The following is a 19,845-nucleotide window of genomic DNA, read 5'->3' as shown; positions in this document are numbered from 1 at the left end:
CGCAGCCTGCCATTCCAACAAAAGGCTTGGCTTTGTACAAATTTTTTCTCAGTCCCACGAGGTAATCCAGGAATCCATAATACCTTCAAATGAATCCCTGGCAAACTTCTTTTTGCATTTCTGACCCCCTTCCATTCAGATCTGAACGAGATGCCTAAAAATCAGGAATAAATAAATAAAATCGGACGAAGATAATGAGGTAATTTTAAACTCAATTTGGAAGTTAATCCGTTAAAGAAGGGTCACGTACATTGAATTATGCTTCATTTATATATATATATATATATATATATATATATACCAGTGTACAATTTGTATTATGAAAGAAGAAGCGACTGATTTAAATAATAAGTCAACAAAAGTGATTTTTTTTCTACCTTGTTTAGAAGTAAGAGTTATTTACAAAATAGTGTATTGTCTTGTACGGGAAACCCATTAAGTTTTATGATACCTTCTCAATTTTCACATTTTCTGTTTTAATCGGAGTATAACCTTCAAGAATGTTTCCGATCTTTGATTGTAAAGCATAGGTACTTCTGAATTTGTGAATCTTGTACTTACTATTTAAATGTATTTGTATGTTGACAGATTGAATTTCTTAAACACACTTTAAGATTTGATGTAATGGAGGCAAATCTGTATGCTCGACAAGTTGTAGCAGCTCATGGGTACGATATCCTGGATATGCATTTCAATTTACGGATGCAGATTCATAGGTAAGTATAGTATTAATGTAAAATCAATGTCATAAGTATAAATGATACAGTTCATACAATATTGTTTCGGGAAATACCTGTCGCTGTTACCTATGTAGTTGTTATCACACTTTCTAAAATTTACATTTAAGTATGTAAACGTAACTTAGAAATGACTTCTGTAGAATTCAAGTTTCAGATACCGAAAAATATTATTCCATGTTATAGATTTTGTGGTGGAAATAGGGATGGCCAATTGCAGAATTTTTACTTTCCAGAATCCGGAAAGTAAAATCGGAAAAATCCCGGAATTTAGAGAATTCAGGATTGCGGAAAAATTCTGGAATTCGGAAAAGTTTCGGAATTTAGAAAATTTTGGAATTCGCAAAAATTCCGAAATTCGGAAAATTTTGTCGAAGTCCGGAAAGTGAAATTTTCGATTTCCGGATTCCGGAAAATTTTGACCATCCCTAGTTGGAAGAAAAAAGAATCTCACTTATAACCAAACTGATATTTAAAGCATAGTTTTTTATCATATGTGTGGAATTTGGTATAGAATCGTCATATATTTTAAAGTGAAAGATCAGTTGATATTTTGATAGAAGTACACTCAGATGAAGCGGATAGTCTTAAATCAAATTGACAATCGGTATGGAATCACCCTCAGGCATATTACTAGTAAGATTATCTATTATTTTTAATTCGTGACTAATCTTTGCATTTTTGAGCGTTCAGGTTTTTACCTGGACCCTTTGTCACAGAAAATAATAAAAACATCCTAAACTTTCTCGCTTCCAGTTTTCAAATTCAATTGGCGTGGGAAACGCGGGTTCGATTCCCGGCGGGAGCTCATGTGGTTCGGATTCCACTTTAATCAGTAGGTCCACGTCTCATATAACCTACTCATATTGTTGATGGTAAAAAAATAAGCTCGAACCCCCCCCCCCCCCCCGCCTTCCATAGTAGGTTTTATGAAAACTCTCTCTTAAAAATTGGTCATTGTGAATAAGTAAACTTCAGTTATTAAACTTGGAAATTGGGAAGATAATTTATAATGGCTCTGTATTATTTGTATTTAAAAAGTGTTCCATACGTTCAATAAATAATTAAACTAGTAGAAATTTAACTAATTAATAAAAATAGAAAATTAATATATATCTTTGATTTTCTAAAATAATTTTATAATTTGGAAACTTTGAGAAATCCACCTAGGAATTGTGTATCAGTTTCATTAGTCTTGAGTAGATAATTTAGCGTTCAAATTGAGTATTAATGAGTGATATTACGGAAATGTGAATAATATCGTATGTACGAAAGCGAAAAGTAATTCCTCTGTTTCCTTTCAGGAGAGCAGCTGACGGAATTCATTGGTTACCTCTTGCCATGAGACACATGACAAATCTTCTTCTTACTCATATAGGTAAGTCAGTTAGTATTAACTCCGTTATAACCAGGGTTGGCTGGTTTAAACCAGCTTTAAAAAAAAAAAAAAAAAAAAAAAAAAAAAAAAAAAAAAACTGGCTTAAACCAAAAAACGAAAAATGTTCGTAAAAGGGTAAGTGTTTGTAAAATCTTGATGAACACACATTTGTGGGTTATCACGTTTCACTCCCGTATATTATTCGTATTATATTCAGACCTAAATTCCCCATTCATTACTCAAAAAGATTATACTACAAAAGCAACGGGTTAAGTGCCGTATCGCCGGACCAATTGTAGGAAATTTACCGGGTCAATTGGAGAATTTATTTAAGTTTGTGAGAAAGAATGAGTACAAGGGAAGTAAGGGGAATAGTAAAAGTTAAGAAAGTGGTTGTATTTGTTGATTGTTTTTGATGTTAGCGGCACTGTATGTGGAGGCGGATTGACTATTTCGCGGAGAGGTGCACTTGTTTTACTATATGGATCCAGAAATTGTAAAATGTACAGAAAAAAAATTGGCAAGTCTTTAATTTGCCCATTTCATGTCGAGAACAGAACCCAACCAACCCCTGCCGGGCTTCTAACCCGTTCCTACTGCTACTATTACTACTATTACTCCTGCTTCTACTACTACTAATACTTCTACTATGGATCCGTATTAAAGTAATACTGCACGCCTAATGTAACGTAATCTAACGTAACTTAACGTAATCCAACAAAATATAACCGAATGCAATACACTTTAGTGATTTTTTTCAGTTTTCAAAGTGATCTAGCGATACTGCACAAATGCCAAAGCGACTTTTTTTTATATATATATAAGTTTATAAATGTTTTTTGTAGTTGTTCTGTAATTGCAATCAAAAAAATTCTAAATATTGTTTCGTTTCAATAATGTTTACTATTGATAAAACACATCGAAATGCCGTACTTTTTGTGTGGGGTGGGGGTCATACAAACCCCACGAGAGGCATTTAGTGAAATGAGAAGTATCTTTGGTATCTATTTATGTATAAATGAGTCTGAGCCAAAGTGGACTCAAATAATTCGTTTCTTTATTCACTTTTCTTACTGATATGCAAATTAAGTCGTTGTATTTCTTTAATTTGGACCAATAAAAATCGTTGTTAACTAACTTGAACTAAATTAGTTCTTCTGTACTCCGTAGTACTTTGAAATTGTCCATACGTAATTCTGTATAATGGTTTCGCTTGTGCAAACTGTTTATCTTTTTGTCCTTCTGAATTGACTCTTGACAGTTATATTAAGAAGCATGTAAAGATCAATACTACGTATTTTTATCAGGATTCCTTTGTGAGTGAGTCAGCAGACGTATCGCATTTATGGCCAATTAATCCTGGTTCCGAGTTCAAATGGAGGGCAGTTTCTCTTGGATGCAACTCGAGAAGCGGTTTTTATTCCGCTTGAAGCTTATGTGACCCCTTCCAGCATAACCCGGTTGTTGCGTAATAACATCAAGGCGAAACAAACTTATTTCTGTCCATATATGGTATGACTACATAGAGCAAATTATTTAAATCCAAAAAACCTGGTTTAAACCCAAAAACAAAAAAAAAAAAAAAACAAAAAAACAAAAAAAAAACAAAAAAAAGTTTTCAATAAAAACCATGGTTTTTGCCAACCCTGGTTATAACTAGATAGATTAAATTATGAGGCATGTCTTTGTAGAATCCTAAAGTTCCTTGATGACATGTAAAAACCTAACGTAGTGCCATTTGAATATATATATATATATATATATATATATATATATATATATATATATATATATATATATATATATATATTAAAATTGTTGGGTTGGCAATACTGTTAACCTTGTGATATCACAAAATATTTCAATGTCCCCTGCCGATGTTTGCATGGTATAAAATTTCAGCTTTTTTATTATTATTTTAAAAGGATGGATATTTTAATGGGGGATATGGTTTTGTTGAGTTGTTTCATTAGGTTTTAATAGAAAATAAATGGACACAGTAAAATAAACATGTAATAAATATAGCCTATTCGTTGATCGAAATACGTTTCTAGTATGTGATGTAATTACCTACTTGTTACAATTTTCAGTATAAAGTTAGGAAAACAGTAATTTATGTAAAATAGTGCATGACAAGAGTGGTATTGTATGTTTTCCATTTACATGTAAATTTAAAATATGTAAAAATCTGACGTTGTGCCATTTTTTGGGTTAGCAGTACTGTTAGCTTTATGATACCACAGAGTATGTCAAACAGTGTCTCCCTGCCGGTATTTGCATGGTACAAAATTTCATTTTTATATATATACAGGGCTTGAAAAATTTTGCAAGTACTCGCTAGCCAAAAAATCTACTAGCCAGTCCATTTTGCATCCACAGTGTTTATACAGATAAATAAAAATCACTTTGCGACACAGTAAACATATCAATACATTTTTATTTTGTTTATTGGCATGTCTCTTACAAATTGAAAAAAAAAAAAATTAATGACATGGAATAAACCGCGTTTTTGATTGGTCGGACTTTACTCACCACAGGCGAGTGGATTTTTCAAGCCTTATATATATATATGCTCCTTTTCCCCTAAAACAGCAATTTTCATAAACGCGTATACACGTGTCGATTTATTTTTAATGATGATATATGCAGAGTTTCATTTCCCTAACTTAAGGGATTTGAGCAAAGCAGTCGAGTCCCCTTTAACTTCCTTAGCATACGTATTTCAAAGAATTATATATATATATATATATATATATATATATATATATATATATATATATATATATATATATATCACGTTTTTAGATATATTAGTATGGCCCGGGTGTAAGGGAAATTTCAATACTATAGAAGTAGTTTCCTTTCTTTCGAAGACTGTGAAGTATGTACGTATTCTATTATTTTTAATTAAAAGCTTATACCGAATTTCGTATCTTCATCTTAAACAAATATTCACATTGGACTATTTCTCGATAAAGAAAGGGAAATTTGAATATTATAGAAATGAAACGAAAATGCTCTTTCTTTCCCCTTAATTTTCGAAAATGCCTAAACACGTGTTATTTTTAATGAAAAGTTTTAACGAGTGAAATTTTCGAAAACGCTGAAACATGTTTTCCGTTATTTTTAACGAAGAAATTCATATATGTAAAGTTTCATCTGTCTAACGTTAGTTATTCGTAACATTATTCTTTTATTCTTGCAAAAGAAAAAGAAGAAAACCTGCCCATTTATCCACTTAGGATACGTATTTTCAAAAACCTTTCCTGTCTCTTCTCTCCATGGCAAAGAATATTCTGTCTAAATTTCACGTTTCCACTTACAATAGTAGACTTAGCTGATGATGAGTCAGTTACTTCTACTCTTTTATATAATAATATATAGATAGATTTAGATCCTCACCTGTTTTCTTTCCTACTAGGTCAAGTATCAAAAAACGTGTTCCAATTATTTTAAATGAGAAGTCTAAGTCCTGAATTTCATTCTTAGACTTTTCGAGTTATGGACTCTTAGTATAATAATTGTAATCCTGCCCATTTTTCTTCCCTTTCTTTCCTTCTATAGCAAATATAAAAAACGCTGAGAAACAGCAATTATTTGAAATGAGAAGTCGAAACACCGAATTCTATGTCTTTAATCTTAAGAGATTTCAATATATGTTCATGTTACAATTATACTTTTTTTTTTTTTCCTACTCCGTACTGTTCCCTTCTAGGTCTAATATCAAAAGATGCTGAAACACATTTATTATTATTTTAAATGCAAAGTCCAAATGCCAAATTTCATGTGTCCAACCTTCAAACTTTTCGAGTTGTACTCTTGGTATAATTGTAATACCTACCGTTTTTTCTTCCCACCTTTATTTGTTTCCTTCTGTATATATATATATATATATATATATATATATATATATATATATATATATATGTGTGTGTGTGTGTGTGTGTGTGTGTGTGTGTGTAAAGCTGAAACACTCATCCAATTATTTGAAATGAAAGGTCGGTATACCGAGTGCCATCTCTCAAACCTTAAGAGATTTCGAGATGCTATAACAATAATTATAATCCCAACCCCTTTTTCCCTTCCTACTCCCTTTCCTTCCCTTCTAGACCAAACATCAAAAGACACTGAAATACGTGTCACGCTGAAACACATCAAAAGACGCTTAGTATTTTAAATGAGAAGTCCAAATACCAAATATCATGTCTCGAAATTCAAACTTCCCTAATTATGGACCGTTATTATTATCTCACCCCTTTTTTCTTCCTTTTTAGATCAAATATTAAAAACACGTGTCCAGTTGTTTAAAAATGCTTCGTGAGGTGAGGTGATTTTAGTTTAGCGTCCCGTTCAGCAGCGAGGCTATATGAGACGTGGACCTACTGATTAACGTGGAATCCGAACCACATGAGCTCCCGCCGGGTTAAAAATGCTTCGTGTGGAGGGTTGTACTGTATGGGGCGGAAACGTGGACATTACGTAAATGTGGTGAAAATCGACTGGAAGCCTTCAAAATGTGGGTGTGGAGAAGAATGGAAAGAATTAGATGGGTCGAGTGGAAAACGAATGAGAGAGTGTTAGAAATGGTGGGGGAGGAAACGCTTTTAGATATTATTAAGAAGAGGAAGAGAAACTGGTTGGGACGTTGCCTAAGAAGAAATTGTATCATGAGGGACGTCCTAGAGGGTATGGTGACAGAAAAGAGAGGGAGGGGGCGAAGGAGACTACAATTAATGGATGATATAAAAACAGGAAGATCATACTTGAAGACGAAGAGGTTAGCGGAGGACCGTAGAGCATGGAAGCTTCTCAGCTGCGGCAAGTGACCTGCCAATACGGGTAGAATACCTATGATGATGAGGAGTTGCTTTAAATGAAAAATCGGAATGAGATTCCCAGATATGGATATTTTAATGTATAATTTCCATACCTATATGTCCTTCACTCCCCTTCGCCGTTTGTCGATGTTACAAATCCTATTTACTTTCCAAATTAGAAGTTTGTAGCTTAAGGTTGGTTTAAAAGGACAAGTTTTGCCGATAGGTGTCACTACAGTCTTCGTATCTCTCTCTCATGTATTTTTTTACCTTTCACGAAAACTCACTATTTCACTATTACAAATTTCGAACTACAGACCAAGTTTTTAGAGAAGAAACTTCATAACCTATCGAAGGCAACAATCCGTGCCGATTTTTTTATTTAAAATTTTCTTCAATGTTGAAACAGTATATTAAAGATTTGGATATCCAATTTCAACAATTAAACCGTTTGAACAATGAAGAAAATTGTAAATAAAAAATCGGCACGAATTGTTGCATTTGATAGGTTATGAAGTTCCTTTTGTAAAAATTTGAAGTATGAAGTTTGAAATTTGTAAGAGAAATCGTGAATTTTCGTGAAAGGTAAAAAATACATGAAAGAGATACTAAGACTGTAGTGCCATCTATTGGCAAAACTTGTTTCTTTAAACCAACCTTAAGTAGTTTGGTCTGGACGTTGATCACTCACTCACTCACTCAGAATCTTTTATGCATAGTGATACCTTTTGACTAAATTAGATGGTGATGAATCCATCAAATTTTTTGTCCATGTTCTCCTTGCTTATATTTAAAGAATGGTTCTGTGTCCTTATAAAATAATATGCGATGAGGTGGGCAGGTCAGTCCGTAATATGTAATTTACTAAAATAATCCGTAATATACCAAGAGGGGCTAATCCATACCATACTTCTTGATTTAAACTAAAGAATAATTAGTATATTAATAAGCTTATTATGATGTTCGACACTTCATTACAGTAAACAACAAAATGAGCAGCATCCATTTTTCTCATAAAATGTTTCGTAGAAAAACAAATGGGTTACCTTTGTGGTAAAAGAAGGGTTAACTGTGTAGCTAATGGTTAATACTGCTTCCTTTGTTGAGCACAAAGCTAGCTAGTTCTCCCGAATTTTAGATATTGACTTCATATTCTGGGATAATTGGGAGTGGATATGCTAACCACACGCACAACCCATTTAAAAGATTGAAAGAGCTCTTCATTGACAATATTACAGTTTTTCTTTGTTTTAAATTAAAAACCACTGTTCAGAAATATTAAAATCGAATATAAGTTACGTACGATTTTAATCTTATTGAAATATGATTTTTTTCTTTCTCTTTCTTTCTTCTGACTTACTAGTTATCCCTGTAGCAGGACAGTTAGCGAGCATTTTTCTGGGTTCAGTTTTAGGTTGTTCACTTCTCATAGTGAAGAAATTGAGGAGCGTTTATATTAAAGAAGTGGATTGTGGTGTTTCAAGAAAGAAATGTCAGTGGAGGTTGAAGATGTGTCATCTAATTGAACAAAACATCTGATTGCCTAAAAACTCTGTATTGGCAGATCATTATTTCTAACTTAAGTATTACTCGTAAAATGTTGGAGGAAATAAAAGTCATGGACAGTTTTTATTTATTTATTTATTTTTTAAGGGGATCTTATACCTTTTACCACTGGTTTCTCATTCTCCATTAGATAAGATGTAAATTTTACTTCATGAATATCTAACGAAATATGGTAGGTAACAATTTAAAATTTTCCATATGTATACAGAAAAGCAATAGAAATTAGATGGTGGTTTCATTTTCACGCTTAATGACGTAGATCAAGAGTATTGAACTTTTTTTAAAAAAAGTAGTATTTGTAAGGGACTGTATTGAAGATTGTGTGTTCCAATTTGATCTTCACGAACAGATGTCCTACTGACAGGCAGGGATTTCCCTCCCCCTTTTAAGTCCTTTTTCAGTGATTGTGGTAGAACGCCGCGGGGTGCCACTCTCAACCCATTTTTTTTTTTTTCCTTCGTTTCTGCAGAGCGGATAGAAGATTTTCTGTAAACGTCACAAAGGAAGAATATTTGCTTCCAAGACAATTTGAAATATTTGCTGCTTGCAATTTCCTGCTGTATGATGTATACTGCGAAAGCAAAGATCAGGTAATGAACGTCAATTTCTTCATTACTAACTCTAATTAGATAATTATTGCTAGCCATTAATTTCATATTAGTAAGTTCCAACTCTTTGTAATAACAGTGCCTCAACAGTAGAAAATAGGAGGAGGGGAGTATGTACTTTGGAGAGCAGGATCAGAAAATTGACACATATCATGGTTGAAATTTAGCTTTCCTTTCCAACACTAAGTTTGTATGAGACGTTTGCATGGATACAAATTACAGAATTCCCTCTAGTAAGTGGGATTTGAAATCCGTGGCGGGTAGTTACTTCTAGTTTCTGGCAACATAAGCTATTTAAATAATTTTCTGGAAGTAAAAAAAATCAACTTTACTTCAAACATCGGTGCAGAAAGGGACACTAAACTCTTAACCCACCAAACCAACAAAGCTAATAAAGAACGGACGTAGTAATGTCATAATAATTTAGACTAGGTGAACGATTTTCTCAAGTTTTCAGATTATGGTAATAAATATAAGTGAAACTAGGGCCTCGAACATTTGTAGTTCTTGTTACTCGAAAATAAGCAAGTATAATATATACACATGGTGTTAAGAAATAACTTCGGGAAGTGAATCCTCGGACGAAAGCATGAAAAAGCTTATAGACCAACCTTGGTGCACAATTGCGTTATTTCAGACATATCATCCACAAAAAATTGGTCGTAACGGTACAAGAAAGCAATAACTCGAGCAATATTTTAGTTTTCCAAAAACGCCTTAAAGTTTTGTTATATTTGACTGCAGCATAATATGATTTAGTTCAAGAAATTTGAGCGAGAATCTTTTAGTGTGATGACCCGTAACTTTCATTTTATGTTCTCGTGTAAGGATTAATTTTCCTGAGTTGTTTGATATCGTTTCCAGACACCCTGTGAACATACATAGTGAGACCTCGGGTCACGAACGTGATACATATTCCGCTGTGTGTGGACCAAAATTATTCTCCCATTGAATTTCAAATAAATACATATAATTAGAATTTGTATGTGTGTGTTAATCAAACAATTGATTTAAACCAATAAAATAATATAAATGGTTTGCAACCAGGGTGAACTCAAATGATTCATATCTTTATTCATTCTTATATGCAAATTAAATTAGGTCGCTAAATTTGTGACCCTGTGAACTAACTTGGAGGAATGAAGTATATTTTGTATACTTTGTACTGATTTCACTTGTGCAGATTTCTTCTTCTTCTTCTTGTAAAGTGGCTCTTCAAATATTCATAAGTACAGTACATGCAAGTTCAGTATAATATACCTTTATTAGGTGTTCTCCGTTTATGAGTCGGTAGAATTGTCACTTTTGTAATCAGGGGTTCCAGGTTTGAGCCCAGTTAGAGGACAATTTCTCTCAGATTCAAACCGAGTAATGGTTTGTAACCCACTTTAAACTGTAGGTCCCATCCTTCATAACCCGTCCCGTCCTTCACTGTTACATAAGAACGGGCTAAAAAAATATTTCTATCCTGTAACGTCCCTTTCCGCCTAACCCCACCAATCGAATCCAACTCGAGAGTAAAATAATAATAATAAGAATCGACCTGAACTCGATCAGAATGGTCCGGCAGAAGGGACTTGATGGTACGGATACTCCATCTCCAGTCAGTGACGCGTTAGTCTTATGATCCAATACTTCTTGTTTACAAAAAAAAAAAAAAAAAAAAAAAAAAAAAAAAAAAAAAAAACGGAAAAACAATATATATAAAGAAAATACCTAAGGATATTGGTCCATAAGCGGGTTTTTTGGCTCTAAAAATCTCTAAAAAACGAAATGGGTACTAGAACAATAAATATTTGCTTCATGCTATCCATATTTACGCATATTTTAGAGTTCCAAACTCGAGTAGTTGGATGATTTTTGAGAAAAATTGCTGATTTTCTGTTAGTCTCCTGCTTGTTAAACTATGAGCGCAACGTTGATACAGTTTCTTATTTATATAATACACTAAGCATGTAACAACACATAAGATATATAAGTAACGAAGTGTATCACGATTGCGCTCATAGTAAAAAGAAAAGAAAGAAAGAAAAAAAGAAAAAAAGTATCAGTAGGTGGTTGCTGCATTGACATCATGTAGCAGAAAGTTGCCTGTGCAGACCAAACGAAACTGCGTTTGATCGCAAAGAGTGTAAATATGTGAGAGAAAGTAGGTCCATACGGTGATTATAGGAAAACAGAAAGCACTGTAGTAACGTTGTGCGAAGCTGTATGTGTGTGTGGTGCAAAATATTGAAGAGTCAATTGAGACATTCCAAAAATGCCACATTTCGTATCAAGTAAGAAACAGCATACCACAAATGAATCGAATGAGTCATGAATGGTTACATGTATTAGATGGGTGATCGAAGCTGTCAACAGTATATTCAAATGATGGAAAGCTCTAGGAAAAGTAATGCCAAATACACAGACACCCATGATTGGCTACTTTGTTCGAATTATTTGTGCTATGTGCAATGCTTTTCGACTTTCTCGTATCTCAAGTGATACGGAAGAAGAGATCATCGCAGAACGAATGCTAACCTTGGTGAATCAACCTAATCATTTACCAATACCAGTAGAATCCGAAAACTGAAGAAAGAAAAAAAAAAATCAAGAGTACCTGGAACAAGATGTCTGCTAACACTTCAATAGACTTTCCAAGATTGACCATTCAGGGGCTGCGCGATATGACGCTTGGGGTGTATCAAATTAAGCAAGCCACTTCTTATACAAAGAAGTATTTGAGTGAATTGGGTCTTTATGAACTATTTTTTCACAAAGAGCGCGATGATATTGTTCGTGTCTAACTACAGTCACAATCCTTACACGTCTTTCAAAATATACAACGCATAGATTCAATATCACAACGGAGTTTCACCTCTAATTCGTGGTTGGTATTGCGAATACAAGGTTGGTGCATGAGTAGTTTGGCGTTGTGCACATATAGCCGCTGTATTGCGGCAGTTGGGTTATCAAAGACATTTACAAGCATCAGGTCCTTTACTTCCACACACCTCCTACATCATGAATGCTGAAATTGAATTATTTTATAAATTTGAAGAAATCTAAATTTCTCGAATTAGTCAATTGGTCTGAAAATGCAGAAAGTTGTGACGACGGTTCGGACTAATTACTGCATAGTTTTTCACATACTTTCTTTGATTAATGTACAAGCCGCAGCAGTGTTTTACGATTTTTTTGATTTGTTGCACTAAGAATATTTCAGTGTATTCAGCTAGGCTATTACAATCTTTTGGCTTTAATTTGTGTATATTTTATTATACTGATGATCCTACTTTATAAATACACAACTCATAATATTTAACTCCTTCAAGCCAAATACCCCCCTTATGGACCCTCATCCTTTCAATTTTTGGATAACAAACTTTATTACAACAACTTATTGGTGGTGTATATATACTAATGCGTTAGATTAATATATATACACAAAGCAAAAAAACAACAAATATATAAAATAATCAAAATAATATGTAGTCTTATATCTCAAGAATTTTATAGCTTCCCTTTGTTGAAAAAATCGCTCGATTAACATTCAAATCAATGGCTATAATAATCCAGTTCAAAATAGTCATATAAAAGTTCATTACTTAAATGAATTTCCAATTCCACAGCCGAATATATATATATATATATATATATATATATATATATATATATATATATATAAAACGACTAATTCGAGAAAGTTAGATTTCTTCAAATTTATAAAATAATTCAATTTCAGCTTAGTCTTCTCAATCTTTCACAATTGAATAATGAAATTTAATTCACAAGCAAAATCTCTTCAATCGCAATCTCCTATTTTAAAAATAAGTTTAAGGAAACCTTCAGGCCCAATAATTTTCCAACAACCTATATATTATTCAATAATATATTCAAAAAAATTCTTAATGAGTCGTATTTCAAATCTATCAATATTAAATTCATTCCTATTAATTAGCAACATAAATATATTTCTTCAATTTTTATTCCAGATTTTTATTTTTTTCATTCTGTACCATTTCAAGAGAAATATGGAAAGCCTTCTGCGTCAAAATGGACCTCAACCCCCCCCCCCCTCCCCTCCAAAAAAAGATATCCCGGAAAAATAAAGCTTATCAAAATATTACATTTAAGGTCACGAGGAATATTGGATCACTCGGCTTCGCTTTCGTTTAAAAAAAAAAAAAATCTAGTTAATCAATTCTCCGACAAAGTAAAGTTTTGGAGGGGATTCAACTACAACAAACAGATCCCTATTAGGACAAAATGACCAAAAATTTGGCACAATCAAAGCGGCTTTACAAATCACAATCTCACTATGAAAAAGCATGTAACGTGACAATTATGACAATTACTTGTTAAAAAAGTAATTCACACACACCTAATATAATCCTTTTTCCCTTTACCTTCTCATTAGCAGTCACAAAATTGGTCTCAGTACCTTGTTACGAATAAACTCTTCATGTTAGATACTATAGAACAGACTGGATAAATGCATGCCAAAAAATATGATAGCACAAAACGGGTATTAAGCCTAATTTTTCTGCACAGAAAACAGATATAGTAGAAGGATAATAATTAGACATTCAAAGCGAGCTCCCGATAAAGCAGAAAAACCTTCAAAAGGCTTCTACAATAACTTATTAACAGAAACTCGACTTGTCCACCACAACTTTTAAGTTTCGAAAAATCAATTTCCACCAAAAACTAAATCCAACCACTGGGCCACTATTCTCCGAACTATTCAGAATTGTCACGAAAAAGACAGTATTCATTAAAGAATGCTCAGGTGATTGAAAAACACCATTAAAAGCGGGCATGTTAAAGACCCACTTTGTCCCCCGTGGCTCGAATTCCGGCTCCTTTTCTCAAAGCAAGTAAACAATTCAGAAATTCGTTATTCTCATAAAACTTACAATAGTGAAACCACAGTAGTTTTCCAAGCACAATTATAACTTATTTCTCTTCTTTGCACACCCTTCCAATTTGCCCAATGCTGACTACTACGACAAACAAACGAAGGAACTGCACAAGCAACACACCAACATAGACACATCTCAAGACGGAGTTTCGCTCCATGCGGATCGAAAAGGGAAAGTCAGCGACCACAAAAGGTCACGCTGACTCGAAGCCTCGCGGAAGAAGCCATGCCCTACTTTAACGCGATAGCATTCCATATTCTATCTTGTAAAAGCGCAGTCTATTTCTTTCCTTACTTTTTTTTAAAAGAACAAATCTAAATAAACAATGCAGTTCTTTTAAACCCTAATTCTAGTTAACTATTAAAGAAGCTGGTTTTAATAATGACTCAAAAAGACTAAACATCTATTCCCTTTTACAAGATATCAATTATATCTCTTAAATTCTTCCATATAAAGAACTCTTGGAACGAGTCCATTTTTCCAGAGATCACAGGAATGTCCAAAGACGACTCGTTACAATCCGTATGTAATCTAAATAAAGTAAAAGTGTTGTAGCCATGGCTTTTTTTAAAATGAATAACTGAAATTTGAAGGTGTTAATTCAACTGAGCTTGGTTTCAATTTCAAGACGTGGCCGCAAACCGTGTAACTCGAGGTCGAAGGTCAACTAACTCTTATTGCTTAGAATCAAGACTTTCATTACTAAAATGTGTAAGCGCTTACGAATTTTATTAAAGATTGAGTAACTTAATTGGTTGTCTCAAAATAGCATGATGGAAGGCATGAATACTTCCCGCTTTATCCTAACTTAGGCTCTAACCCAATCTATCTCATTCTCATATCTATTTCTTAACTATAATTGTGTGAACTAAATAACGTCTCCGGTGTTTAAGATATCTTATGCCTTATTACAAATCTAAAGTATGTTTAACTTCATGCAAATAATCTCATATATTAGTTTCCCTAACTCAATCCCTTGTTCAGACGCGCTACTTGGTTTGGCTTATTCAATCTTGAACAGTGCAGAATGGGCAGACTAGTATATTGTGCTCTACTAGTAGATCATTTGTAAAACTAGTTTACATATGACCTCGAATTTGATCTATTTTATTGTTTGAAAAATAAAGGCCACGGTTATCCACAAAATAGAGAAAATGGTTCAAAAGAAGTAGCAGTGCCACGTGTACACCACGCAAAGGAGTTTAGTTTCTGTGGTACGGTATTTTTCACAATTAATATTAAAACTGGAAATTGTAGTAGATTTCTATCACTTCTGGTTTTAGTAGAGAGATTAGACTAGAAGCGAAATATATTCTTGGGACGCTTTGCAGAAAACCGCTAGTTGTTGTCGATTACAGGTTTTATTCTATAGCCATCAACGTTAAAACCGGAAGTAGTTGATTTCCACCTCTTTTGGTTTGAATAGAAGCTTAAGACAGAAGATCGTGGTTATGTTTAGAACGCTGAGTAGAAAGAAAAAACTGCTTCTCGATTTACCATTCCTGTTCTATGGAGATCACTATTGAAACCGGAAGTGGTTAATTTCTACGACTTCAGGTTTCAATTAAAGATCAAAAGAAATGAAAGGTACACTTGAGACGCTTGAGAGCTGTTCGATTGGAGGAAACCGCTTTCATCTATTTTTCTTTTTTTAACATTTTTGTTCTATGTAGATCAATATTTATTAAAACCAGAAATTTAGTTAATTTTAACCATTTTCGCCTTTAGTAGAGAGTTAATAAGTATAGGTTCTTACGAAGCAGAAAACCAGATCTCACTACTATTACCGTTTTCGATCTATGGTGATCAATGATGAAACCAGAAATTGTTTATTTAAACCACTTCCTGTTTGAGTAGGTGGTTTTAATGACAAATTCAATTCCTGACTCTCGGCTATATTTTGACCAAATTTGATGATGATCCATCAAGCAGTTCTTTAGTCTTTCTTTTTTATGTCACACACACTTACACACGGATATGGTAAATATATAAAAGAGTAGGTAAACCAAATTCTAAGTTTACTGAAACCAAACAAGGAAAACTTGGTTTTTGCCACCCCTGCATACAATTAATCCGTTCTAATCACAGAAACATCGCATTGTGTTTTCTATGATAAATAATATAAAATGAAATGAAACCAGAAAACAAAATATAGGTAAATAAGAAACTTTCTTTGTTGTATAGTTGCGTGTGGCACTGGTGAAAGCTACTGCTTTGAAGAAGAATCCGTCTGTTTCAAGCAACAAAAGATGGAGAAAAGCAATCGGATACATTCGGCACTGAAGTTTCAAAGATCATTATCTTTGTTCTACCAAGTATTTTGTTGACACGTAAGACACGCCAGCTTCCACCAAAACGGCAAATTCAGATAGTTGCTATCGTAAAATTGTAGGAACTCAGTAGGGAAATGGAGGTAGGGACGGAGACTGCTCAAGGCGTAAATGATTATGAAAATGGAGGAAGTAGACATGAGTTTCGCTTCTCAAATTGACACAATGTATCCTCCCCAGCATGTGTTCTTCAAAGAATGTTACCCGTAGTAATTTGAGGTATGAAATTGGTCTTTTGATCCTTTACCTGCACTAGTGATTACCTCTAAGTCATTAAGTTTAAAATTGAGATAACTGTCTACTTTGTGTTGCTCTTTGGTATTCGTATAGAAAATTGCAAGTTTCTAAGTGCAGTATTTTGTAAGATATTTATGAATTAAGTTTTACATCTTACCTTATGGAGATTCTAAAGCCTCTGATGATTGGTAGACATCCCCTTAACCTTGACTGACTATATCGTTGATGTATTACCATTGCATTGTAGATTAATTATTGGTCTATTATCTTATAGCACTCTCTTGGAACAAACCACTACCTGGGAATATAGATAGTAATATTCTAGGAAATGAAATCCAACTAGCAGAGAATCAATCTGAAGATATAGACATACCAAAGCTACCAGCGTTACCCAAGAGTTTGAAGGTAAAAACTACAGAAAAGAATGAACCCAAGAAGGAAGCGGCTAAAAACAAGAAGAAACAGAATAAGAAAAATCCAAGGAAATCGTTTGATAGACCACGAAGAGGTAAAAAAATTTGTTTAGGTGGCAATAGTCTAGTTCTTCTCTTTTTCTCAGTTTTTACAGAAAATGAAAAAAAAAATATGGAGGTAATATACTTACAATATCTGCGACTTTGAATGATTGAATATTGGTCATCAAATTCAATTTTGTTTACCATATTGGCCTGAATTTAACCCTAGGAACACCCAGGGGCCTCTGAGGTCCACACCCATTGCTTTTTTAATATAACTCAAAATACCTTGGTGTTCCTAGGGTTAATGCAACCTCCCAAGCTTTTCAGATTAATTATAAAAATAACCCACCATAAAATGTTACACGCTTTTAAACTATTTATATGATGGAAAACTTAAAAATTTAAAGCTCGTTAAGGTTCAAGTCGCAGTCTTTATTTCAAGTCTTTCTTCTGGTAGTCGTCACTCCTAATCCTCACTCCTATTACCATCTCCTCGTACCATATCATCGTCTGAAGTGAAACTGGACTCCTTAGATTGGTTATCTATATATTAAAATGCTACGTTTATATGTTCGTGGTCAAACATTTTCCGTTCAACGCGTTAGAGGTCGTTTGAGCTCATAAGATTAACATTGTCGCTAGGGCGTTGCTAAGATTGATATCCTTGTTAGGCAGCCAATAAAACAGCTACATGTAGCGGGTTGACGGACATTGCAGGAACTTTGCTTTAATCTGATAAAACATATTGCATGCTGCCAATAGCGTATTCAGATATGGATTTATAAGACAGAAAGTGGGAAGGAGATTCATGCTTATAGTACAACGATGCTCTGCGTAGACAGCACAGGTTGAGCTAGTCACCCATAAAATGTCGTCCAATTTATTAGAATGACATTATTTTTACGAGTTCCTTAACAATAGACTGATTGCTTATCCTGTTTTCAGCTGTAATGGTCTAATGAACCCTTGATATAAGCTATAAAATATATTCGCAAGTGTAAAGGGCCAAGCTGCAATTATAATACGAGTATTGTTTCTGCAACAACGTTTTTACACTGAAAGTAGAGTACATTCGGGATAATACGATAAGTTGCTTGGTCAAATACAGGTATTGGGTTCTCGTTGCCGTTTCAGGATTTGTCCTTTCTAAAGGATTTCGTTATTTGTTAAGTTGGATAAACGATATCTTTATGTCCACCACAGTCCATTTTCCTCTTTCTTTTCATAGTCTTTATATTTTCGAAAACATGTTTTTATTCGTTTGTATTTCTTCAGTTTCGTTCGTGTCGCTTTTCATACTTTACCTACGGATTTATATACTTATCCAAATTAGCCAAATTTCCTATCGTACAGTAACTTGCAAGCCACAGTTGTCTCCGTTGTAGTTTTGCCTGGTACTTTTATCTTTCTGTTATTGTTGACAGCAGCCTGCTTTAGAATAAAAGCACAGATCAGGCAAAAGCATGAGGAAGTTAATTTGAATGGTAAGTTTTGTGTGTGTGTGTGTGTGTGTGTGTGTTTGTTTGTTTGTTTGCTTGTTTGTGTGTTTGTGTTTGTTTTAAGAAATCTTTTAGAACATCCTCGTAGCTAAATAAACAGTGTGAAATTGGTTTGAGAGAAGTGTAGCAAGGATGTTCAGTAACTTGATTTATAAGTAAAAAACAGTCCGTGTGACGAAACAAAGACTCTGAGAATTGACTACATCCGAAGTTCGCGGTGATGTCAGGTATAGATCCATCTTGAACGCGCAGATTTTTAACAGGCTTATCACCGTATGTAAATGAAGGAATGTAGGAATGCACGATATGTCATGTTGTGCATAAAACTACGTGTAAAATTGTTGTTAAACTTTGAAAATGAAGAATATTATTTCTCTTCTACAAATCCAGTGATTAAATATGTTTAATAAGCATGTATTATTACATTATTTTTACCAACACTGAGTGCGGTAATACGTGCTAAACTCGTATTTTACATTCCTGTGTCAACTGCTTGGTTCTCAACGAACTTCTTACGTTACTGAATTATATCTGTCTGTTATTTTTGATTTTTTCAATTTTGAACCCTGCATTCGATAGAGCATCAAAAACAACCTGAGAAAGCGATTAAATTTTTCGCGGTACCCTTACCGTTCCCGAGATATTGGCCAAATAATGGCCGATTTCCAGATATTTAAGGAGCCATATCTCGGGAACCATAAGTTATAGAGAGATGATATTGGTGTTGATCAATACCTAAGAACACGGTAAATATTTTGGTACCAAATAGTAACCGGCGGCCACTGTCCAACTGACCACTGGTATGGCCAGTGGCCATCAATTAATATCGGTACCAAAATGTTTACCATCCTCTTAGATATTGATTAACACCAATATCATCTCTCTATGATTTACCGTTCCCGTGATATTGGCCAAAAAGTAGTTCCGATTTCGGGAGATTTAAGGAGCCATATCTCGGAAACCGTATTGGTGTTGATCACAGAGAGATTATATTGGTGTTGATCAATACCTAAGAGGATGGTGAACATTTTGGTACCAAATTGTAACCGGTGGCTACTGATCAACTTGCTACTGACCAACTGCCCTCCGTTCCTCAGATATTGGCCAAAAATGTTTGAATTTCGGGAGATTTAACCCCTTCAGTGCGTAATTTTCAGATGCGAACCGCTGTTAAAAGTGTATGTTTTTTTTAGAACTTTGGATGTTGATTCTAAATCTTTTTCAAAATCACTTACATCAGAATCACTAATTAATAACTCTTCCTCGATATCAGCATCGTTGAAATATCATTTTGAAGCCATTACTGTG

General features: G+C 33.9%; 1 protein-coding gene across 3 annotated transcripts in view; it reads left to right on the top strand.

Annotated features, from left to right (window-relative positions):
- The window catches only part of LOC145689307 (PC-esterase domain-containing protein 1A-like), a 110,738-nt gene that overhangs the window by 55,524 nt on the left and 35,369 nt on the right, over positions 1 to 19,845 (top strand). For all 3 annotated transcript variants that reach the window (XM_081763448.1, XM_081763451.1, XM_081763452.1), the window contains exons 7-9: positions 589 to 716; positions 2,042 to 2,115; positions 16,855 to 17,088. In XM_081763448.1, the coding sequence (XP_081619574.1) occupies positions 589 to 716; positions 2,042 to 2,115; positions 16,855 to 17,088 (436 nt within the window). The remainder of the gene's footprint in view (positions 1 to 588; positions 717 to 2,041; positions 2,116 to 16,854; positions 17,089 to 19,845) is intronic.

This window comes from Thermobia domestica, chromosome 1 (assembly GCF_964235325.1).
Source record: "Thermobia domestica chromosome 1, izTheDome1.hap1.1, whole genome shotgun sequence".
In the NCBI taxonomy this organism is placed as follows: Eukaryota; Metazoa; Arthropoda; class Insecta; order Zygentoma; family Lepismatidae; genus Thermobia; species Thermobia domestica.
This window is presented reverse-complemented; position numbering and strand designations above follow the sequence as displayed.